Source organism: Mycteria americana (assembly GCF_035582795.1).
Source record: "Mycteria americana isolate JAX WOST 10 ecotype Jacksonville Zoo and Gardens chromosome Z unlocalized genomic scaffold, USCA_MyAme_1.0 Scaffold_30, whole genome shotgun sequence".
In the NCBI taxonomy this organism is placed as follows: Eukaryota; Metazoa; Chordata; class Aves; order Ciconiiformes; family Ciconiidae; genus Mycteria; species Mycteria americana.
Window position 1 is genome coordinate 2,517,713 of NW_027445437.1, and position 25,336 is coordinate 2,543,048.

The following is a 25,336-nucleotide window of genomic DNA, read 5'->3' on the forward strand; positions in this document are numbered from 1 at the left end:
GACCAAGTGGCCAGGGTAGAGGGAGGTGTGAGACAGCTCTACTCAGAGCAGTGTCGACTTATGTTGGTTTATAGTATCTGTCCAGCTGTGTGTTCATTTTAAGTAAATGAATGCATGTGAGTAAACAGTCTCAGATATCTAATCATTCGGATGAATACCTGCCTCACATTCAGGAGCGAGAACTTCGCTGGTACAGTTTAGTCTGACTCAGTCTGTCCCACTTTTAGAGTGGGCAGAGATGTCAGTAGTCTGTTCAGGAAAGGCAAAATTTTATCACTGAAATTTGTAACAAACTTCATTATTTCTTGGGTTTTTTTTTAAAATATATATTAAAAAAAAATCTGTTGCCACCTTCACAGTTCTTCTTTTTCTGTAGATAGAAGATTCATCCAGGATATTTTAGGATTAAGAAATTCTAGTATTTCTCACGGTTCATGAAAACAGCATTGCCCAAGTATGGATTGATAACTCAAAACTGGGAGGGTGTTATTCCCACCTATTTAGCATTAGAGAATCTTTTCTTTAAGAACCTCCGCATTTTTCAAGTATGCATAGCTAGTAGCGTTATGTGTAGATGTAGGTCCACCTATACCCATATGATCTTTTTGTTTCAGTTTTACATGTGACTGTCAATGTCCTGTGCAGTAAAATTGCTATCAAAATAATACTTTCTAGGCTCCGATTCCAGAAGTAACTGAGTGAGGTTTTATAATTGGCTTAAGCTAAGCTGAGTCCATGCTTCCTTTGAAAGTGAGGTCCTACCCCTCCCCTTATCCCAGGTGTGCGTTTCTTTTCCTCCCTATCTTCTGGGAACTTTTATATCTGAAAACTCTTACTTTGTAATTATTACTGCTGTTATTGCTATAGTGGTTTTTTCAGTCACATCTCCTGTTCGATCTGATTGACTAGCTGTGATGCAGGACTATGTGGCCAGAGGAGAAGGAGAGGATAGGCTAATGTCAGCAACAGACTTAGACCAGCTAAAACTGAAGGCAAAACTACATTCTTAGACATGGATTTAAGTGTCTAAGCATTGAATTAAGACTAAGGGCCAGACCTGCAGAAAAGCTTTAACATGAGATCCACAAACACGCCTAAGTGCTTCTGTGGATTCAAATGTTAGCAGTCAGTCTTAGTTTATTAATGCTCTGCAGTGTTGGGGTTAAGACTTTCATTTCACAGCCCTATAAGGTCCTTAGTTTTGCCTTTTAATCCTTCTTCTTCCATACAAACTTCTTTCTTCACATTGGCTTATGTCAGGCTCTATTTGATTCTGCCCCCACACTGCAAACTGCAAGCTTCAATGAATATCTGTTTTTTACTGCTTCTTGTAATAGGCTATTTTGCCAGTAAATATTAGGCAGCACAGTACATTAAGCAATTCAAAGTAGTATCAGCATTTCTTTTTAATCACAATGATGCTTTGTTTTCTTTTAAACCTTGGTGCTTAATGCTGAATTTAATTGCCATTTAAGTAGATGCATTTGTGTGCATCTAGTGATACAATAATCAATCCAACATGATGTCTTGTTTATTCTTACTTTATTTTCACCTTACTGCGCTATTTTATTTTCCAAGTAAATTAAGCATCTAATATAATGCCACTCAACTGCTGCTTATTCTGTAGCAACACTGTCACAAAATTGTTTTTTAAATTTAAAAAGCGTCTGAGAAATGTATTTGAGAGTGTCTGAATGTCTGAACGAAATGATTGGTAATCTGAATGTCTGTTGTTTATCCTTCCTTCAAGAAACCCCAGACTGGCATCCAGTTGACTGTGCTGCAGTCTTGAAAGGGAAGCATCGGAGCGCTTGAGTGTCCGGGTTTTACTCTTCCACCCATTTCCTCTCTTCAAGCAGAGGCACTGCTCCAGTTCTGCTTTCTGACATTATACCTGTATGAAGGTATTCTGTTTCTGCAGGGTGCTCTTCTCCCAGCTGGGTCCTTTCAACATAGAATCATAGAATTGTAGAATGGTTTGGTCTGGAAGGGACCTTTAAAGATCATCTAGTCCAACCCCCCTGCCATGGGCAGGGACATCTTTCACTAGACCGGGTTGCTCAGAGCCCCATCCAGCCTGGCCTTGAACACTTCCAGGGATGGGGCATCCACAACTGCTCTGGGCAACCTGTGCCCGTGTCTCACCACCCTCATCATAAAACATTTCTTCCTTATGTCCAGCCTAAACCTACCCTCTTTTGATTTAAAACTGTTGTTGCCCCTTGTCCTGTCACTACAGGCCCTGGTAAAAAGTCTCTCTCCAGCTGGCTTGTAAGCCCTCTTTGTATACTGAAAGGCTGCAAGAAGGTCTTCGTGGAGCCATCTCTTCTCCAGGCTGAACAACCCCAACTCTCTCAGCCTGTCCTCACAGGAGAGGTGTTCCAGCTCTCAGGTCATTTTTGTGGCCATGCTAGTTTATTCTGTAAAAGAAAGGTTACATTTGAATGTATTATTTGCGAGTACTGTGGAAACCACACTAGCATGCTTAAGGTTCCTGTAGCATGCAAGATTCCCTTCCTCAGATCTTGTGGGGTCCTTTAACATTTAGAGCTCCCGACAGATGTAGTATTCTTCTACTGGTACTGGGAAGGATCTAGCAGACTGTTGTCCCATACTGCTGTCATGGAGCCTTCCTCCACATCACCCCTCACTGACAGCTACTGTCTCCCTGCTGAAAGGAATTAAAGCACAGATTTGGAGGGTAGAAACCTGCAGCACAGCAACAGTGATAAGCAGCTGGAGTTGAGGTGAAAGCAGTGACCTCTTGTAGTGGCATGTTTTATATCTGAAAGGTGTCTGACATAGGGTGCTGTACGGCCTCTGGAATATCTCTACTTCCTTCTCCTTCTGAAAAGAGGAAGAGGGGTTGGGGGGGGAGATCTGGGGCCAGATTTGTCTATGCTGGCTGGTTCTGGCACGGTGGGCAAGACTTTCTCTAAGTGCAGATAAACTCTAACGGAAAATAGGTCTAGTGGTGGTTCTGCTTACTACTCTGTAGAGCTCAAGGTAACAGTTATAATGCCCCATAGCTGCAAATTCAATGTTCACTCTGCTTCATTGACCTTGGAAATTGGATCTGAATGGAGGCTGAAGCATTTGTGCAAACCTTTATGATAGTGTTTGATCTTTAGTGACCTGGTAATGAGAGGGGCCTGAAAAACTGGAGCAGGGTCAGTGTGCTATTCAGTATGGAAGGGTATGTAGTCAGTATGGAAGGGTATGCAGAGGGCAGGAGCATCTTCTTCATTAAGAATATCCAGGATGCAGGTGAGGGGCTCAGTGCCAGTGGCTGGAGCAGGGCTGCTGGTCACAGTCTGGGTGCCGGCTGTTGGGGACAGAGCGAGTGTCTGTATCTCCTCCGGACCCGCTGCGCGTGGGAGAGTACGTGTGGCATTCGCTAGCGTACCTCAAGCTGGACTAGCCAAGGAGTAGGAGGCCCTGGGTCCGGGCAAGGGTGTTAGATGAAGAGAGGGTCCATGACAGCATTTGGGGGGGACCCACAAGTGTGGGTTGCCTGAGACGAGTATACGAGCATCTGTTTGCAGCGAGCACCACAGTGGACCAGCTGGTGAGGAAGAGACCCATGGTGTGGGTAGGAGAGCTCGGGATCTGTGCAGGGGTATCAGATGGACAGAAGGGCCGTGCTGGTATCACTGCTGACACCATGCAGCTCGGTTTTATGGTTCAATAAAATTGGAACCACGTCTTCAAGATAATTCCTGTTCCCTTTCCTGTCAGCCTCAAGTAGTTAATTACAATGAGTCTCTTCTAAAACCCACAGCTCAACTTTTTTCTTGACTCTTGTTGTAAGTGAACTGCCACATGCATGCTCGTGAGCAGAAGTTGTATGCAAGCAAGTGGTTCTTGTCCATAGAAATGGGACAAAGCTGCAAGTTAAATTATCTTTAATGCTATGGTCAGTATTTAATTGCAGGTATTCAAACACTTTCAGTAGCTTGTTACAGTTACTAGGTTTTACTGAAAACACTTTCACTAGAAGTGTTTAGAGCTGCTATTGTTATCCAATTAAATGACGTTTTTGTACTGAAATTATATTTGGCTGTAAAATTATATTCCCATTAAATATGACATCTTCTTTTGCAGTGACCCGTATGTGAAACTTTCCTTGTATGTAGCAGATGAGAACAGAGAACTTGCTCTTGTGCAGACAAAAACTATTAAAAAGGTATGTATATACTCTTTTTTATTCTATTGTTTTGGAAATATTAAGAGTACTGGAACACAATTCTGTAAGAGAATACAACACTTATTTAAATTGTTGCACACGTATAGCAACTGAATAATGTATTTTTTTCAAACCAAAGTAAGAAAACGAGTGTATGCATCTTCAGTGTGCATGATCTTTTGACAGAAAAACAAAAGAGAAAAAAATCCTAATATGTTGCATATTTTTCTCTAAACTTTGGCTTATCGAATCTCATTACATCATTCACTGTTTCTTTAATTCAAGTCATATTTTAATGAAAGACATAGCTGAAATAAAGAACGAAGAAACTCTTTTAATTATCATTTATTTGACTTTTAGCAAAAATGATCATTCTTTAATGTTCCCTTTCAAAATTTCAATTTTCAAAATATTTTCCTAATATGGGAATTTAAAATAGCCAAATGACAGAAGATATGCTGTAAGAAAAGCCTGGAAATGCACTGAAAATGTTTTCATTTTTAATTAGAACCCAAATTTAATTTTATTTGGTTTCTTAATTTCATTCCACACACACAAAAATTCTACCAGGGATATTTGTCATCATTAGGGCCCTAAGAAATATTTCTTTTTATTTTTTTAATTTTTTTTTTAATTTAGTGGTAGTGATGGCAGAGAGGAAAAAAGTCATAACCTGTATGAAAAGTAAAGGAAAACCAATGAGTTGTCATTTTTATGAAGATATTCCGAATCAACAGTGATTCAACTGAAATTGTTATTGCAAAACAGAACAGTGAGGAAATTTTGATTCTTGAAAACACAAAATAGAATGATGCTGTTCTAAAATCAGAACATTAGGTGTCATGAGAAAACCAATGTGAAATCCTGGAAGCATAGAAGATTGAAGCAGAACTTTTCACAGGACCCAGGGTATCTTTGACGTTGGAAAGTAAAAGTAATTTTTACCAGATTTCCTGGTTAACCATTGGTACTTGTTTCATAATAGCATTTTTACATTCACTGACTCCTCCTAAATACATTCTTTATAGCCCATCTAGCTTAGTTTTATGTAAAGTTTTTAGACATTAAAATTTGTGAGAAAAATGTTAACTTTTCCAAAAAGGAGTACTTAGTTTGTTGCTATAGTAACAACATGGACTGTGGCATTTTTTGTTTCCTTAAATAGGTTCAAGATTTATCGCCAATTCCATACAAGTATGTGGGAGGTTTTCTTATGATACGCGTATCTTGTTTTTGTAGAGAGTGTGCTGCTTGTCATGCCGTTTCCTAGGACGTAATTGCATGGAATCACGTCCTGCCCTTGAAATCATATGAATGGAAAATGCATAGGCTCGATAGGTCATTTTCAGGCTACTATAAAATACCTGGCTATTATAGTTCTGGTATGATGTCAACTAACGTGTTCTTGCTGAAGTGTGAGATTGATTTTGGTTGTCTTATTATGAAATGGCAACATTCATGAGAAACTATTAAATCAGTACACCTGTGTCTGTGTACTGATAAATCTTTCTTACATTTTAAAGGGTAGATGAAAAGAATAAAATGAGTGTAGGTGAAGGTTTATTTTCTTATTTAAAAAATAATTTGGACCACTGTAGTAACTTTGGATCAATAGCAATACAGGCTCAGACTTTACCAGCTACTAAATGGGCAACTCCTTTCATCTGGAGAGAGCTCAGTGGAAGTCAGAGACATTTGAACAGTTGCACCCTACGAACAGTCTGTAAAGGACATTCGCTGTCATGGGCTTGCTTGCAAAATGTATGCTTCAAGAGTCCTGAAAAATAATGGCTTACTGAAAAATAACTGTCTAGGCAAGTCCAGTTCTTGTAATGCTTGTTTATTGTCTTAAAATAATATGGTGGCTTCTGCAGATGCCTGAGGATGGGAGGGAGATTTTCATCTTTCACCTTTCGCTTCAATGTAATGGAAGAATTTCAGTGTGAGGTGGTATGAGTCCAGACGGTCTAGATGTTGGAAGGGACCCCTGGAATCCTGAACTGTTCTGTAATGTTGTGACTAAAACTCAAGACAATTACGACAGCCGAGAGGATGTGAGGCAGGTTATGAAGGTACAACGATCCTTTGGCTTTCAAGAGAAATCCTTTGTAGCGAACCCATGAACTGGGGGGAAAGGAGATAGGAAGTGTGGTATGGATATAGGACTTTATTTTTTCCCCTTGCTTCTTAGGAAATAATGGTGATCACATCCAGAGTTTTATTCAATTTCTGATTTCTTTTTTTAATTAATTAATTTTTTAGATTAATTTTTGAATCTTATTAGAATAACATTGTCCTTATTTGAAAGGATGTTGCTGGTATAAAGGCATGATTACTAAAGACATGGTGTATTTGGCTCCTCCACATTTGAAATGTAATGGCTGTAGTGCGAAAAGTTTGGAGAGGTTGAAATGAGAGCATTGGATTGGAAATAAGGTTGTAACATTACTGCTGATCTGAAGCAATACTTACCAGCTTTGGATCCATGTGAAAGGAGAATAAGAAAGCTTCTGAGAAGACCACCATAAATAAAAAAAAAATGTAGTAAAGAAGCAAAAGTGTTGTATTGATTGTATCAAGGAAGAGATGGCTTTAGTGCTGCCCTAGGAAGGAAGAGGACAAGGATGACGGTTGCACAAGCACCCAGCTGTAGACGGAGGACTGAGGATGAGATGTTGATCATCATCTTCAGTGGTGGACTTGGCAGTGTTAAGTTTACGGTTGGACTTCATGATCTGAAAGGTCTTTTCCAACCTAAACAATTCTACGATTCTGTGATCTATTCCTGGGATTGCATCTCCCTTTTTTCACTGTTTCTTGTAACTGTCACTTAAAGCCTGGACTTTCTCTGTCATTTCCATAATAGTAATATTAACTCATCTATTGGAAAGTTCTAGTTAGTCATTTCTGGTTTGAATTGTTAAATTTTATCTCAAGATTTCTGCCTTCAAAGCAGTGTTCTTCCTGTGCAATTTGCAATCTCTGTTTATTTCATAAATAGCGAACATCATTAGTATATCTTGATTTTGAGTTAAAATCATTAACAAAAAAATATTGAGCAAAGTCAGTCTCGGGAGTGATTCTGAAAGACACTGCCAATTATCTCTTTCAGCTCTGTAACTCTTCCTTTAATATGGCAGCATCTAACCCTGCACTAGTTTTTTATTTTTCTCCTCATTTTTGCCTTTCTCAGTGTAACGGCTAACTTTCTGTGTGCGCTGTCTTGCAGGAAGTGCCTTCAAGAAGGCAGAAGGGACTGCAGTTTCCCCTTTTTATTCTCCTTTTACATTACCTGTGCAGTTGTCTGATACGTATCCTGCTGTAGAGCTGGAGCCTTATGAAGTGCTTGCTTACAGCCAAAGGGATTAAATGTACATTGTTTCCTTACTCTGAAAAAACTAGCGGAAAAATTTTGGATTCATCTGGTATGAACTAGCTATGTTGAATTTCTGAGGCTTTTTGTTTTGATTTACCTCCCTCCACGCATGTAATTATTCCAGCTGTAAAATTTGATTAATGCCTTGTGTTCTCTTTTGGAGCTGTGTTTTGAATGGCCTGCTAGAAATTCTCTGTTCTTCTTTCTGCAGTAGAAAAAGCTGTATTTGCTGTTTGCCGTCCTACGATCTTGTAAGATGCTTAGTATCTTTTTTTTAAATTCCGGCTACTAGCCTTGCGATTTCATGTGTCAATTCTTCTAAAAGTCTGGATGAAGGTTATCCAGTTTCCTCAATTTGACTGCGCTGTGCTCTGAAGACTTCACTTCTACGTCAGTTGTGACAACTTCTGTCTTCGCACCGATCCCTCTTAGCTATTCTGCCTTTCCCATATGTAATGCTAAACATAATTTCCCATACCTAAATATGCTTATTCTCCCCATTGAGCTTCATTGCTTAGCAGCGTCATTTTTTTCCGTGTTCTTGTTTTATTTATATGGTTGAAAAACCTTCTTTGTGTTTGTTCTAATATCCTGTGGCAGATCTAACTCAGCTTGACTCTTGGCAGTTCTTTATCTGTACAATACTTGCCCTTTTTAGGATGTAGCTCTTTTTGCTGAGGAGTCTCTTTGTTGTTGTTTCCCTGCTAATATCCTTTATGAAGTTATTCATGCATTTATTTCTGGAGCCTTTCTTTACAACAGTTTTTCTCCTTTGCAAGGATTCCAGTGTTTGTACTTTCTGACTTGACCTACTAATTATTTGACTTGTAAAGGTGGAAGAAATTTCTGCCGGTTACTCAGACTTTTACCAAAAATTGTGCTGCCTAATACATCAAATAGTTCCTCAAGTTTGGATTTGTGGTTAAGCAGCATTCAAAATTAATGCATTATGGATAGACAGTAGCGTCCTCAAATTAGTACGAGACCGTGCTTCATTTGGTAAATTACATGGAACCTCTCTTGCGCATAACAGCCGCATTTGATGAATACGAGTATTTTAAAAGTCACATTTTTTTTCTTATTACTTAATTTTTTTTTGCTGAATACATTTGTGCTCCTTAAGGCAAAAAAGCTGAAAGTTTCTCTCTGCCCCAACCCCTATCCCTACCCTTCACCTACACTTATTTTATTCTTTTCATCTACCGTTTACAATGGTCCTTTCTTTCATGAAATATTTTCCTGCTCTGTCATAAGATTGTTTAGGATAAACAGGTAAAACTTTTCTGGGTACAACTGTTAACCACCTGCATAGCTGTTCATATAGGTTTAGAGTTTGATCTTTTTTATACTAGTATTTCCTTTTCTCCTCCTTTTTTCCCCTAAATTTTTTAGAACAAGGTTTTCGAATTTCAGTATTTGATTTCATTGATAATTAGTTATATATACATTGGGTTGAGATTCAGCCCCAATTTAAAGGGGAAAGGAGGATGTACGGTTGTCAGCATGACATGATCATATGAGTGCATGTTGAGCTACGATTCGACTCCTGTATTTCCATTTTGTAGGGAAATGCAGTGTAGTCAGCCACTGTGTCATGGACTGGTAAATATATTGTATCTATATCGAGGAGTTCAGATAAACAGCCAAGATTCTCCTTCTCTGCCATAACAAAATATTGCTGGGTGTAGAGCCAATTTTTACTGTCAGCTCTTCTGGTAAATCTCTGCTATGTGAGAGAATGAGGGAATGATTTGGCCTGAAAACAAAACCATTGGACATGTTATACTTGTTTTTAAACTTCTCCAAATTTGAATTGCCCAAAATACTAATGTTTGTAGTTCTGATGTCTCTTTTATCAATTCATTATTTCATGCTTGAGTTCCCTTCAGATTGCAATCTATATGCATATTTTATTCTGGACGTTTTATTCAGGTTATTAAAACAAAATTAAAATCCTCCATAGGCTTGGCAGAGATTAGGGAGAGTATCATACCTATTCAAAGGAAATAACCTTTCCTTTTGTTCTTATTTTCTTTTTCTGTTTAATTTACAGTATAAAACTGTCCTTATTTTTGTAGCCCTAAAGTTGTCCTTGTGTTTAAAAACCACATTTTTTTTTTTCATCTGGGTTTAAATGAATCTTGAGAATGAAACGTCTCCTGATTTTATTTCTATAGGTTCTCAGTGATTTGCCCTTTACTCATAGAATCCTACTTATACTTAACATCTCTTTTAGGATCATCTGACTCAAATATCCTCCCACGTTTGGTTTACTCAGTAGAGAATTTCTAAATCATTTGATGGCAATTTTTTTTTCTTCCAATTTTTTTAATGACATGCTTTTTTCTCCTTTTTTTCCCTAGAAAATTGTCACTTGCATGCACATTTTGATGATTGCAAAATGGCAAACCTAAAGAAATTTTAGTATGTAAATATGTTTATTTCTTTTACAGACACTGAATCCAAAATGGAATGAAGAATTTTATTTTAGAGTAAGTTTCCCTTTACTTGCAATCATTATTATAACATGTACAATTAATCACATTGCATTTCATACAGTTGGGAAGAAGCTTATTTTTTATTTGTTGTTTGTATGTTTGCATTAAAAAAAAGCTTGTCCAGATGTAATTGCTCTTCTGTTTCTGTAGTGATGGAATGATCAGCAGAAATTGGCATAAGGTTAATTAGAAATGGACTGTTTCACAATTTGAGATTTTATTTAGAGTAAGTTTTGAGTTAATATATATGACAAATAAAAAATTCTTTTTACTTGAAAATGTCTTTTAGCAGAGCATGTTTGCTGTGGTTAAAATGTTAATGCAGTGGCAAATAATCAGAGTCATTTCCAACAGCTGTATGAAATTTAAGTTATGGCAAAAAAATAATGAAATACAAATGTAGAGAAGGAAGATAGAAAAAGTAATTTCTCTTGGCCTTTATGTTACTTGCCAAAAAGGTCAAAATATGTTTTGGGGTTTTTTTTGTAGTTTCATTTTAATCTTTCTAGATCTTGCTTAAAATGACAACCAAGTTATAGCTGAAACTGAGTGATCTTTATCAGAAAAAATAATTTTAAATGTTTGACAGTGGTAAAGGAGGGGTTAAAATAGTGATTATCAAAACCAACATAATATAAATGAGAAGGGCGATCACAACTTTGTTATTTAGTTGCTGAAAATATTTTTCCAAAGAATGACTTAATTTTAGTGCAGCTGTAGCTTTCACAAAAGAAGGTGAGGTAGAATTTCAGTGGTTTTTAAAATTTAATCTTAAACAGCTGCTTAAGAAAAGATGTCATTGTAGGCTATTAAAAATGGGTATCGTATCAAACGTCATTTATAGAGTCTTCGCAATTGACTGTCTTGCTAATAGGGTCTTTTAGATAGATCATTCCCACCAATGTAATTGTTAATACACAGGTTTTTGAGGTTTAAGTGGTATTTTTATTTTTAAACACGTACCAAATAGCTTTTCTAGGTTTTTGCAACTGGGTAATACATATCTAAAATCATCTTTATCTAGGGAAATATTTTGATTTTTGTAATGTACTCGGAGGGGAAAATATGGACTTACGCTTTTTTAAGTTACACAGAGTCCATAGGAACTGTCTTGGCGCTGAATTACAGCTGGGCCTAAGGTTTTCTATTGTCATCACAGTGGTTTCTGATGCTTGCACACCTCTCGTTTCAGAGGTGGCTCTACCATGGGATAACTTCAGCTACCTGCCTGTAAAAATGCAGAGTAATTTTAATACTGTAATTTTACTAGAAAGTCATTACCCTAGTAAGAGAGCATTTTATGGTGAAGTGTTCAAATGCCTTTGCTTCAGCACAGAGGACAAATTAGAGATTACCATCATGACCATTGCACAGGGAAGGGAAGCGAAAGGAAGTTTTCGACTGTTTATCTATCTGAAGAATTTCAAGCTCTCCTAAATTTTATCCCGACTGCATACGTGATTCAGAAGCGGGTGACCTCACCCTCCGTAAGCCATCTTTATGAGCACTTGTCTCATAAACATGCTGAGTTGTAAGGCAGACAGTAAGGAACCTGTGTTTTAAAGTGAAATGTATTTACTCAGGATTAAGCAAGCTTGTTATGTATATTTGTGCTTCTAATTTTAACTGATATTATTCAAGGTAGCTTTTTAATCATTTACTTTTCCCTGGAACAGAGAATACACAAAACTGCCTCAATTTGTGTTGCTTAAACTACAGATAAAGCTCTGTTAAAATATCTTGAAAATCCTAAACAATAATGCGAATATATAAAGTAATGCATTACCCTTTTTTGTGTGTCACAATTCTCTGATCTTCTCAAAACTGGGAAGTCCATCACTGCCCCAGAGAACTATCAGTCCATTGCAGAATATCGTTTCTAAATTTTCTTAATTAAACAAGTTGGACATAGTAACCTGGCTTACAAATTTTTTCTGAAAAAATGTATCAAATGGATCAAATACTATAGAACTTTTTTCTTGTTTAATAGCGGCTGTTTTGTCTTCCTGCCAGAGTTCTTTGGTTTTTTCCTTTTAGATATTGGCAGTCTTTCTGCTTAAATTTACTTAAATGTAAATAATTTTCTGGAGCTATATTTGCTGTTTTCAAGTGTTGGAGAGTCTTCTGCTGGGTTTTCCACAGGCACGTGTGATAAATGGGCTAGAAATGGTGAGCGATAGTCAGTCCAAAATATAGAGGATTGTGAAATTCTGAAAGAAATACAGTAAAACTCTTGCTCCCTACTTTTTAGTTGAGCTTTGCAGCTGTAGACAAAAAAAAATAATCTGGGAGCCCTGATAGTCTGTCCAGCCTGGGACTTGTTCCCAAAACACAGAGCTTGTTGCTTCGGCCGGGGCACCTTTCCTGAGACCAAGTTAGCTTTGCTGGTGTGCTCAAGGCAGCTGAAGCCCCCACGTCAGCCCTTCCTGGGTGCCGCACGTACTGGGGGTGACATGAGAGAGAAGCAGCCATGGTTTGCCCAGGGATGTCCTCTCCAAATTCCTCTTGGCTGTATGGCTGCATGCAGCTCGGTGGTATGCAGCAGCCATGCCTTTTCTCTTTGGAGCTTTCTGCAGTAAGAGAAAAACGGTAGCTGTCTTGCACTGAGCACAGTAAATGAGAGCTTTTCATGTTAACTGCTAGGCTATTTCTAGTTGCGGTAGGGTTTAGAAACAAAGTGTTCTAGTGCTCCAGTTTAAGTAAAACTAAAGATTTACATAAAACCTGTTAGTCCTGTTCTTTTTGCCTTGGTTTAATCACTGTATGAACTAGCACCCATATATTGTTATCATCAAGGTAATGAACTTAAAGTGACATTTTTTGAATTTTCTCATAGGTAAACCCAACCAATCATCGTCTCCTTTTTGAAGTCTTCGATGAAAACAGATTGGTGAGTGCTTGTCTTGATTGTGTTTTACTAATCACAAGGCTCCATGTAACACAGCTGATGAAAATACAGCACATCTTAAAGGTGTACTTTTATCTGTTGTTTACGTAAGTGTGCTAAGAAATGCAGCTAGAATCATAAAAAACATCTGCTTTTGGGACTAATAGTTAGAGCATTAAACACAAAAGTAGTACCCTGCTGGGTCAGACCAAAATGGTCCTCCTTAACCCAATATTCTGAAAACCTCATCGTATTCTTCCTTAGGCTTTTCCGGTGCAAACTGATGAAGTCCCAACCTTTTTAGTCACTGACAAAGCAGCTGCTTCATCCTCTGATCATTTTAGTGTCTCTTTCCTGTACCTTTTAATACTTCTGCATCCTTTTTTGGGATGTGGTTAGCAGAGCTGCACCTTGTGCTCAAGATGTGGGTGTATGAAGGTTTAAGGTAACGGCAAAACAATGCTCTCTGTTATGTTTTCAGTTCTCTGCTTCATAACGCCCAGCATATTGTTAGTGTGTTTAGCCTTGAACTTGATTTGTCTGATGCAGTAGCTCTTCTAGAGAAGTCTTCCAACACATCTTATTGCTGCTTGCTTTGTTATGATAAAGTAGAGAAGGTTTTCACATAGCCATACGTGGAGTAAGTGACGCTGTCGTTCTGAACATATTAGGGTAAATATGCCAGAGCAGTGGCGTACTGGGCAAACGACAGTTTGGGTTTTTTGTCTTCTGAAAATTGTTACGCCATCTCTTTGTTTATGAGATCAGGCATTACCTTTTCTTGGTTGGGTGCAGCACAGTCTCTACTAAACTTGTTTGTTGTGTGAAGATTAGGATCAGTGTTGTCAAGATCTTTTTGTTCAAAAAAACCCAATATGGAAACATCTGTCTTCAAAAAATATATCTTTTCCTCTGTCTTCCTATTAAATGTAGAGCAAAGGAAAACATACAAGCTGTAATCTTCTGGGGGAAAAAAAGGACTTACAGCCAAATGATTATGTCCTCCTTTAGGAGGAAGGAAATCGGTAAATCTGTGACAGTGTGTATTTAGAGTGGGCTGACTGTGAGCGTAGTTATTGACATATAATGATGATAATGACCACTTGCACCATTAAAACTGTCCTATACCTTTTGAACTTAAAGGAGATCATTGGTCAGTTCTTCCCAGCTTTAAGGTCCTCTTCCATCGCCAGCTGATGCAAACAACGCTGAAGCAGAAATCCTGTAACCGTAACTGCGAGGCAGAGCATGTAAGCCCGGGCTCAGGACTGTGCTGACACTACTGTGTGGCTTGCACGTCTCTTGGGGATGACTGGAATACGTTGGTGTTGGCATGGAGGACAAGGCTGAACTCGTGGAAGAGGCTTCGCTCTGGCCCGCAGAGGGCAGTGACGTGGATGGGGATGTCCGTGTGGACAGTGACAGGGCGGTGGTTCGGGAAAAAAATTCTATATGCAGTGACAGCTGAGAAATGACAGCTTTGGTACGCTCATTTCAGAGATGTTGCTTAAGATTTTTAAGTTTCTGCGTGCAGTACTGGCTGTACGCTGGCAGTTGCGGTACTTCTTTGTTGTTGAACCGTTTTCTGTTTGTTCTTCCTGTGATCCTACTTCTGTAGACAGTCTGCCCTTGGGCTCATAACCTCCTTGCAAAGGCAGCAACCTGTGGTTTAGGAGCCATTGTTTTCCTTTCAGAAGGTGTTCTGAGCTATTGACAAAGCGAGTACATTGGGGTTTTTAGAGTAGCAGATTTCCATCAGGTTATGTTTACAGAATGAGGAGGCATTGGACTGATTATTTTGGCTTTACCCTGAAATACTTACTGTCAGTACTTGCATGGTTTTTCTCGCAAGAACTTTGTTTCTTCTTTGTGTTCCCAAATTATCAAAGCACTTCCTGTCTTTGCAGTACGCCTTTTCCTTTATATCCCCTAGTCAAAATAGAGAGTATATGATGCAAGCTTCATCTGCGGTGCAAAGAGAGACTGTGGCCTTGGATAATATGTTTTATCTGAAAAAAAGATCCAATAATACCAACACCTGTGCTTCCACAAGGCAATCTACAGTACTGTTGCTGTGTAGAAGCGATTCATGTTTTTCATCTTGTTGGCTCATAGTCCACTTAAAACAATAAGGGATTGTGCTGTCTCTTGGCAGTTACATCGTTTTAAGCTTCCACTTCTCTCGTGATTGGTCATTTTCTGTCTTTTGAAAACAAGCTGCTTGCAAACAGAGGTTTAAATGTCTAGATAGAGTATTGACCCTCCACCTACAAGTTTTCAGAGCTGTTGATAAAACTTAGGCTTTCAAGTTGTCCTAAGGAACAAATGTCCATGTATTGAAAGGAGGCTACAGTTCTTGCTAAACAGAGTTTCTTTCCTAGTACGTGCTAACAAGTGCTATTGTGAGCACACTTCAAATGTGAGTATCCTCAGACCACTGAGCTTCTGCGTGGTAACAGAGCTGATTTAGGGTGTTTGTCTTACGTTTTGGTGTGTCCTGTCTGTCTGTTCTTCTTCTGAGGTCTTTTGGCTCTCAGAGCGCGTAACTGTATTCCATGCTGGCAATCACACTCGTGGTAATATTGCTAACTTTCTCGCTGGAGGCTGGCCAGCAATGGGCAGAGTTTCTGTACGGTGTTTAAGACAAATCGGTACAAACCGACATGCAACAGCCGTCTCCGGTTTTCACTCGCCTTTACTGCCTGGTAAAACTGAAAAAGAAACTTTGTCTCCTGCCATCTTGCACATTTCTGCTGTTTTTATTGTGTGAGAAATCTTTGCCATATGTACGATTGCTTTGTTGTAATTTTTAATTATTAAAAGGGACTGCGCAGGGTAGCGTAGGTTATGTTGCGTTCGTAGGGACAATGTAAAAGTTGTGGCTTTTTAAAGGCAAGAAGTTTGTTGCTTAATCATGTTATGAGCACAGTTAAAATTGAAAGCATAACCGTGCTATATTTATTCATGTTCTGCCATGATAGCCTAATGCTGTAACACACACCAAAATGTTAAGCTTGAAATAATTTTTCTCATTTGCATGTGGAGTTGACTTAAACTTTTAACGCTAAATCGAAGTGTTTTTGTTGTAGTTAAATTTGGTGCGTGTGCTTTATACAAATGTGCCTTGTGAATATGATGTGGTTTAGATTTATAGCAGTGCCGAGTGTGTTCGCTGCCTTAGTCAGCTGTGAGAGCTCTCCCGCTGGGGCCGCTCCTCTCTGATGGAAAAGGAGCAGCTGTGAAGGTGCTGTTTCAGGCTCTTGCTGGCATTAAAAAAAAAAAAAAAAAAAAAAAAAAAAAAAAAGAAAAAAAAAACAAAACCCCCACTAGCTTACATTGGAGAGGGGGAACCAGGCCACGTGACTCCCACCATCCTACCCTATGTCACAGTGTGTAGGAGCGCTGATTGCTCTTACCCAATCATGCCTGGAATGCTGCTTGCCACTTGGGCTATTTCTGCTATCTGTCGCTATCAGGGCTGCAGTGCTAACAGTTTGGCAGATGGGACACTTTTTCTTGGAGTTTATGTCTTTGGTTTTTAACTTCTGGCAGTGCCTGAATTGTTGCTGTTCTCCCTCTCCTTTTCTTCTCTCTGTAAAACCATGGCCCATCGGCTGCGGTTTCATTTTGGCTCTGGGCGAAGCAACACAGCCCCCGAATCGGAGATCCTCGACCGAGAGAGAGAAGATGACTTTTTCATGGCATTCCACACTTTGCCAAGAAGAAACAGTCCTCACGCTTTCTCCCGACACGGAGCAGATTATGGTGGTGGCGGCGATTTGCAAGAAGTGGGCTCCTTAAAAAGGAGTACATCCATGTTTATTCCCCAGCTGCTGAACAGTATTGATGTGCGTCCAACGAGAAGCTCGTCAATGCAGATCTCTCTTCAGCGCAAAGCTGCGAACGGCTGCGCCGACGAGTGCGCAACCCTGGAATCTCCTGAGGAGACAGTTTCTTGTAAATTCTCAGACTTTAGGGAGCATTATGCATCCCCTGTTGAAAACCATTCTTCTCCGAGCAGTCCAGAGGTGACTCCTGAAAATTCTCCGCCCAGGCTGACGGAAGAGTTAGGGCAACAGATTAATGGAACTATTTGCTGTAATCGTAGAATATATTGTACTATTCCTTCTAATAACCAGAGTGAGGATGCTTCATCAGCTACCCAAGAAGATGAGGCAAATGAAGCAGCTTCAGGCTTAAACATAAGTGGTGTGAGGATTCAGCATCGGGCTTCAAGTGCAGACGTGCCTCAGGTTACTCTACTACCCTTTGGTACTGAGGCTCAAAGTAATGCTCCCACCCCTGAACCCCGGCGTTGGTCTTTGCAACATGTGCCAGATATGTCAGCAAATTCAGGGAAAAAGTTCTTTGTTTTCCAGTTACAGCAGCCGCAGACAAGTGGTACAGGTGCAGGAGGCGAATATAACTTTGGTTTTACTGGAACAAAAGGGGACCGATTGGTCAGGTATCCTCGGATACGGCTAGAAAGGAGTACTTCCTACCCTGTCCAGCCGCCAACAGAAGAAATTAGCCCCACAGATGATGGATTGAATTCAGAACTGCATGGAAACGGCAGGAATGGGTCAGAAATATCTAGAAGCAATTCAGTAGAGCGGATTCCTCAAGGGCAGGGATGCTTGTTTAAAATCAGACCAGATCAAAACACGAGGCAGCAGCACTTCAGAATTCTTGTCACCCGCGGTCCTGAAGAACAAAATCAGGCTGTTGGTAAAGAGGGTCGTGGCACCCCTGGTCCTACAACAGCCAGCACCGCGGTAAGTATGATGCTGAGTGTGCTATGCTAGTAAAATACAGAATTGCCATACAAAGGCTTCTAGACTTGAGGCAACAGAAGCACTTCTGTTGTTAGCGCTAGAATGTTCTGCGTGTCTCTGGAGCAAGCCACGGATCATCTCTATTTCTAATCTAGCATAACTTTGCTCTCAGTTATGATTACATCCAGTGTAATATTTTGAGATCCTAATGTCACACATGTTTCTTAATTCAGTGTTACGTCAGCTGGAAAGATTTTTAAAAATCAGAACATTCAAATGGCAAATTAAGTGTTCGTGTTAATTTAGTTGGCTGAGACGATGCTGCATGAAGAATTCTTCATGCACTCTGTTTTTAAAAACAAATACTTTGACACCTTCTAAGTATAATGTATACCATGTGTACTTCTATGGCATTTCAAAATGTGTATTGTAATGCAGTAGTGGCTAAGACTACAGAAATCTTACAATAATTCCAATCAAGATACTGACTTAGCAGATAAGGTACCAAAAGTTAGAAAAAAAAAAATCTTTCTTAAAGTGTTTTTTGGTTTGGTTTGGTTTTTTGCCTTCTGGAAATTAAAAACATGTCCTTTTTTTTTTGTGTGTGAGCCACAAGTCCTGATCAAACAACTGTACAAGTAGCTTGGCACAACCTAGTAAACTGTCTTGTTTGTATTTGTCTTGATTCTGCGTTAAGATGACAAAACTCATCTTCTCGTTTTTCTTTGTTATAATGGGAGAGGATCGATGTTTTATGGTTCTAAGCCACTTCTTAAAAGACCAAAGTAGGAATGAAACTTCAGGGTTTAGATTAGTCATTTGCTTAAATTGCTTTACTGTGCAATTTAACACTGCCCACTTGAGTTCCTAAGCTCAGTGATGCTGTATATAGAATAGTAAGCACTCTGTCTCCAGCTGTGAAAACAGATTCACTAGGAGAGATTTGGGTCTTGGTTCCTTGCGTGCTCTCGTTCTCCTGCGCTTTCGTTCAGTGAAATGTAGCACAGAAAGACAGCTGCTCACTGCAGCAAGGCCGTACGATGACTCTGCAGCTTTCCTATGAAAAAAGCTAATAGTCTCCAAGTTATTCCAGTATAATCTTCTTTTTAGCTCTTCAGTGGACATTGTGAGTAGAAAATCACAAAGTATCCCTAAGCTTTTATTTCAAAAAAGTTAATTAATTTAAAAAAAAAATCCCTTGCCAGTGCAGGTTTCATTTCAGTCTCTATAAGCTAGCAGTTTTAAGTAGTGCATAGTAGCTTTCCTGCTGGCCTGAGAACATTTCAGCAGGAAAATTTGGAATGCAGAAACCTCACTGATTTTTCTTCTTCATTTGACTTTCATGTATGCAGTACAGTATGTTAAGTGTTCTCATACTAAAATGAATCTAAATCTCATACTAAAAATGAAATGGGAAAAAAAAGTATGTCTGATTTTCCCTTTCCTATTTATTATCCCTTGTTCCTTTCCAATAATAGCTGTTCATGGAGAACCACCATAACCAATTATATAAGTAGCTATAGCATATCAGAGGCTTGCAGATCTGTGCAGCTTGCAGAGATGTGCCCCAGTGTCTCTGCAGCAGTTCTCATTTTCCTAAAGGATCTACCCCCCAGAGTCACTTCTTTGATCTTCGCTGTAGTAATGATTCACATAGCTAAGACATACTTCAGTGTTTCCAGAGGAGAATTATGAAATTTGTTCCGATGTGCTCTTAGTTTTAGTTGCCATGTGAAATCAATTTAGTCAGCCGTGAAGCATGGCAGTCAGAGAGGCACTCAGTCCAAATGGTACTTGCATTCTTTAGTGCAAAAAGTTTCAAAAATAGAGAATTAATTGAAACGTAAAACTTTTTTGTGGTGTTTTCTCATATTTGTAGTAAGCCCAGAAACATTGTGGGTAGAGGTGGTTGGCTAGGCAAGGTGCCATAGGAAGTGTGGGGGATGAAGGCATTTTGGTGAAAGTTTTGCTTTATTTTGTCTGCATATAAAACATTCTTTAGTAAGGTGTCATTTTTAATCTATGCCACAGAAGCTTGCTTGGAGGACCTATGATGCTAAGTAAGGGCGTGCCTGAAAATATTTGTTCTATTAAGCTGAGGGGAAAAGTTGCCATGTTTTATAGTTGTTAGCTTAAAAAAAAAAATATTCTAGGCTCTTCCAGTTAAACAAGTTTGTATGTATTTGATTGATATAGGGCATGGGCCTGGGGCTGTGAGCAGCAGCTGCTACAGCCTTATTTATCTTGAGTGAAAACATTCAAGCGGGCGTCTGCAGTCCTACTGCTACCAAGTGTTTATGACCTTTCAAATATCTTCTGTTTTAGACAGAAGCCTTTTGGGGCAAGCAGGATGTATTTCATTACAAGTCATTATAAAATATTAAGTAAAGTATGAGCTTATGTGCAATTGTGAAAAATTTTATTTGGAAGCCTTGTTACAAATTCTTGTGACTACTATGGTATTTTATATGTAATGCAATAGGCTACTGCTAAGTGTGTATATATGCTGTGGCATATGACAAATACTCACATTGTTTATCATTTGGGGTCTGTGAGTGCATAGCTGTATTTGTGGGAAACACTTCAAAAATCTCATGTCTTGGACAACTGTTTCAGAGACCTGACAAAGGCATCTTTGTTGTGATAAAAATACAGAGTGCCCTAACAAAATGTTGTAGTAGTAGTATTGAATTATATTTAGTTAACAAACAGAAATGGCAACTCTTGACTCTGCAAGTCTGTACTTCTCACAACTTGGCTTTTATTCTCCTTTCTTAGAAATAATTTCAGCATAAATACTGTTGTGAAAGTACAGAGAATCTACTTATGCTCCTAAGATATCAGCTGGGATTGGGGCATGTAAACCAAAAAGAGCAAGCTAGGATAAACGCAGTTCAGCAGTCACAAAGGGCCAAAATTCTGTGTTGCACGGTGCCCGGAAGACTTGAATGTGGGCACCCAAGACGTGTGCCTCATTCAGGCTGGTGCCGTGTGGCAAACCAGCGACTGATTGCCTAACCTCTAGCTGAGACACCGTCTTTGGCAAAATTTACTTTATATGAAAGTGGAAGAGGGATTGGGTGAACACGTGCCATGCATGTGATGGCTTTCATATGGACTCTATGGGAAGTGGTTAAAAAGTTCATCTGAAGAGTGTGGAACTCAATGGAATTAAGGAACTAGAAGTGCTGCTCCTCTGCTGCTGCCTCTCCCAAAGGCTGAAACGTCCACTTCCCTGCCTTACTCTGCCCTTTGTTGGAGGTCATTCAAAACTTCAGGCCTCTGTTGATACCCTGAATTTTGCTGGGGAAAGGGATACCAGTTCCATTGTTTTAATGGCAATGCTGTCATGGGAGACCTCTGCCTGTCACGGAGGCAATGGACTTCAGATGTGTCAGGGGTGAGCTTGCTTTGATCAGGAATAATTTTTATCACCTAGAGCAGAGCCAACTACTGTTAATAAAGCTGTGTATGGGAAAGGCAGAGTTGTTTGCTAGAATCCTCCTACAAAATTATGTAATTGTCAGTTGCCAATTACTGACTGCAATGCAGATGAGGAAAAATCTTAACTCTTATTCAGAATAATATAATAAAGTATTCTAATGCATTATTATATTACGACATATAGTACAATGGATTTTGAGAGTTTTTTTTTTCTAGAGGGGATGAATGCTCCTCTTAGTTCTTCCGTGCCACTTGACTTTCTTCTTAGTTTCAGTGATACCTCTTCAGCGTAAAAAGTGGTAACCCCTGGTAACCCCTTCTTACCTTAGTGACCTCCTCTGTTTTGGAATAGGTTTCTCTGAGGGCAGAACTTTGCAAAGAATAGGTAGCAGTCCACTCAGAAAATTGGCTACTAGGCAGGTTTAAAACCTTGAACCATCCTCTTTTATATCCCACTAGGAGACCTATGAGTTGAATCTGTTTAATCATATTGGGGATTATTTTTTTGTGGGTTTGACCTAAGAGAAAGCAGGTCAGTGAGACTGCCGGTTGGTTTAGAGGAACTGCTGATGAAGATTTTCTGGGGTTCAACAGTGTTACTAAAATAGTATCTAATGTTAAATTGTGTGCATAAAAGATGCACATTTCTGCTCTATCTAGGATTAGAAATGTATATCTAAAGAATTCAGTACTTCTGTAGACCTTCCTTACACAGTGAAACCCTACTACAATATTTCTATCTTAGTTGGACTGTGAATTAGTATCAGATATATAGGAATCAGATATATAGGAACTTGTGTTCAGAAATGCATACAAATTCTCCATGCAGAAAAGTATATATAGCTGACCTATCAGCTGTATATATTGACAGCAATTTGTCAGAAAAGGGATATATTATCAAATAAAAGGGAAAAAATGCCGATTACAACTTGCCTTATAGATTGGTGTTTACTATTATCCTGGTTTTGGTCAAAAGCTCTTGACACACCATGCTCCAAGACATTCATAGACTATGATATGGAAGTCTTGGAATAGCTTTTTTTGTGGCTGGGGGGGGGGCGTGTCAAATGAGGGAAAGACATTTTTATTCAATTTTACATATTGGAAAAAATATAATACATTTAAATAAAAAATAAAGCCTACTTAAGGGATGACCAACATTGTGCTTTTTTTAGCTTGAATATTTATTCTGTAGGCAGTCTCACAAATTATACAGTTTTCAATAACAAGTGTCTGCTTTAATGCTACTATGCCATCTTTATATTTCTATATATCATTGCCCCAGCATTGTGGATCACTGTTGTCTTAATGGATGTAGTTTTCTGTGCACAGTGATATTCAAGGAAGAAACATCTGAATCCCCGTCAGCTAGTTAAGCCTTCATTGCAGGAAGCAAAAGAAAGTGAAATAAATGTCATTGTAATCCTTTGAAGATGAGGGATTTGTAGAGGAGCTTCCGTTGGCCACATCTTCAGGCCGTATTTCTACCATAGTATTTATTTTCCTTATCCACTTGTTTCAGATTTCTAGTCTGTCTTGGATTCAGTGGGTTGGAAAAGAAGAGTTCCTTGACTAGCAATTGCACCCTGTGACCTGACCTAGCTCTGATGAACAAGTAGCAATTGTCTGTACTTGCCCTGTGTTAAGCCTTAATTTATAAGGCATGTACCACTGTATGAGAATTAAAAAGGGCAGTGGAGGAATAACATTGTTCTGTATTTTTACCAGTGTGATTTGCAAAGTAAGAGACATATTTTGGTTAGTGTGAAATTCAATTCTGGATTGAATTTTCTGGTTTTTTACTTTTGTACATAAACTGATCCATTTGATTAAAAAAAAAAAGAAAAAAAATCCTTCAGTGTTTCAGTGTAAACTATGGCAAAGTCTGAAAGTCTCTTCCCTGAGATGGTACTGAGGCACCAAATGGTTTATGTATTGCTGATCAGCACAAGAAAAACTGATGGAAATCTTTAAAGATGAAACAAAATGAAAAGGGATTCTTGCCCCCCCCCCCATTGAAAGACTTATGTGTTTCAGGTTAGTTAATGCAGTCTACAGAGAGAGATATTAATTTTCTCTTTTAGCATTGCTCTTCTTGCCCACTCCTGTGGTCATTCCCCAGCCTGTCCTTGACACAGTATTCGGCACTTAACTTAATCATCATGACAAATTATGATTTGTCATCTTTAACTAGCCCCCATGCTGATACTTTCTTAGGACTTGAGTTGGTACAGGGAATGGTGGTGCTTTTGAATTGGAAAAGAGGTTTAATTGCTTCTCTTACGATTTCTGAACCAAACCTAAATGTCTGAGAACTCCAAAGAATAAGTAGCCAAAAATGGGACAAATCCTGTTCCTAAGGAACTGATATATAACTGTTTATCTGCCTGTCCTGTTTTCATGTGGATGATGAAGTATACTAGAACCAGCAGTCGCTCCATGAAGATCTAACGTGCAGAGTGAAAACTCACTTGGCATTAGAGACTTTCCTTCTGTCTGTCTGTTCATCTGTCCATGCAGGCGTAGCAGCAATTACCTGTGCAGAAAGTTAAAATTGGCGCATTCACGCTTCTGGTGTTTGGTGTGTGATGCTTATGGCCGAGCCATGCTGAACTGTTTCTGCATCTTCCATTTCAGAAGCAATTACTGAGTGCGGTACAGCATTCTAAATGGTGCAAAACAAAAGAAGTCAAATTGTTAACAGTTTATTTGCTAGCCTTCGTTATACCAGGAGCGTATTCTTGAAAATTTAGAGGTCTTCTAAAATGGATAAAAGCTCTATCAGAAGCAAGTATTTCTTCCCAGGTGTCTTTAAGGACAGCTGAATCAGTACAGCTCGCCTGCACACGGCCATTAGTAGACAAACGGTGGGGCAAGTGTTCTGCACCTTTAAAAGGCTGCTGCTCTTCCAGTGCTGCACAGCGCTGATGCTACACAACGATTTGATCTTTTATATTGCACATGTCTAAGTTTGGAGACCTACTTCAGGGATTGCTGTCTGGACTCTAATAGGCATTTCTAGAACATAATTCATGTCACCCTTAGCTAGATGTTTAAAATAGCTCAAATGAATAGTGCTATGAATTTCCTGTCTCTCCACTTGCTATACAAGGAGTGCAGATGACTATCTGGAAAGCCTCTGTTCTGTGCAGATAAGGACTTTGTTGACATCTGCAGGTAGAGGTGATGAATTCCATCCCTCAAGTCTTCTTAGGTTTTCTGTCAAGGACAACATCACTTCTCCTTCCCTCCTCTCTCCTCAACAAAACTCCATCTAGGTTGTACTGAAAGAAAGGTATCTCCCTGGCCACGGTAGACTGTGCCTAGAGGTTACCATTCTTCTCATTCTTTTCTGTTCAGGGATCTGCCATAGGCTACAGCCCACTTCGGGCCTTTCCTTCATGTGTGCCCCTGCCCAAAATCACCTGGCCCCCTTCTTAATGAGCCCTTCCGTCAGCTTGCACATCTCTTCTTAAAAGACCTTCCTGTCCTGGAAGGGGCAGACTGTCGTGTTCAAACATGTGCAGACCAAGAAGCTAGTTTTACAAGAAGGAAAGTACCAAGGAGCAGACTGATTTTGGTTTTTTTTCTTTTCTTTCCTTTTTTTTTTTTTTTTTTTCCACATGAGTGGAGGACAAATAGCACATTGCAAGTAGTGTGAATTAGCTTGCAGAATCAAGAAATCCATACATAATTTTTAGTCAAGTCTTCAGAGAGTCAAGAATTGGCAGTGCTGCCTTTACCCTATCCCTACGCATTCTCAAAGTTCCCTGGGAAACGATTCTGGATTTTATTAGACTTCATTGTTAGGTGTTTTTCTCCTTGAGAGCTGTGTCTTTTGGTATTTTGCTGTAAAGAAACGAGAACAAAACTTTGAGCAGAAGAGCTGCAAATAACATCAGATTTTTTAATAGCAGTAATAAACTATTTGCTCCTGCATGGAAAAATTGTATGCTGAGTTTCAGTACACAGTGATCTCTTTAAAGCTGAGTTTTTAAGGTCCTCAATTTATAATGGAAATGCTGACACAGTCTTGACACTGAAGGTGCTAGCCAGAGCAGCTCTGGTATAGATCTAGCCACAGAAACTTACAGATAATACACCAGATACAGAGTCTTGATTGCTTTTTGTACTATTTAGGTGTTTTCCTATTTGAGAAAAGCTGTCAAG

At 39.1% G+C, this 25,336-nt stretch overlaps 1 protein-coding gene across 9 annotated transcripts in view; it reads left to right on the top strand.

Moving 5' to 3' along the window:
* The window catches only part of NEDD4L (NEDD4 like E3 ubiquitin protein ligase), a 564,086-nt gene that overhangs the window by 439,760 nt on the left and 98,990 nt on the right, over nt 1-25,336 (top strand). For 4 of the 9 annotated variants that reach the window (XM_075489077.1, XM_075489078.1, XM_075489076.1 and 1 more), the window contains exons 3-5: nt 4,105-4,186; nt 10,016-10,054; nt 12,897-12,950. In XM_075489077.1, the coding sequence (XP_075345192.1) occupies nt 4,105-4,186; nt 10,016-10,054; nt 12,897-12,950 (175 nt within the window). Of the gene's footprint in view, nt 1-4,104; nt 4,187-10,015; nt 10,055-12,896; nt 12,951-16,225; nt 17,723-25,336 lie in introns of those variants that run through there. The other 5 variants (XM_075489073.1, XM_075489074.1, XM_075489080.1 and 2 more) reach the window with 4 other exon arrangements.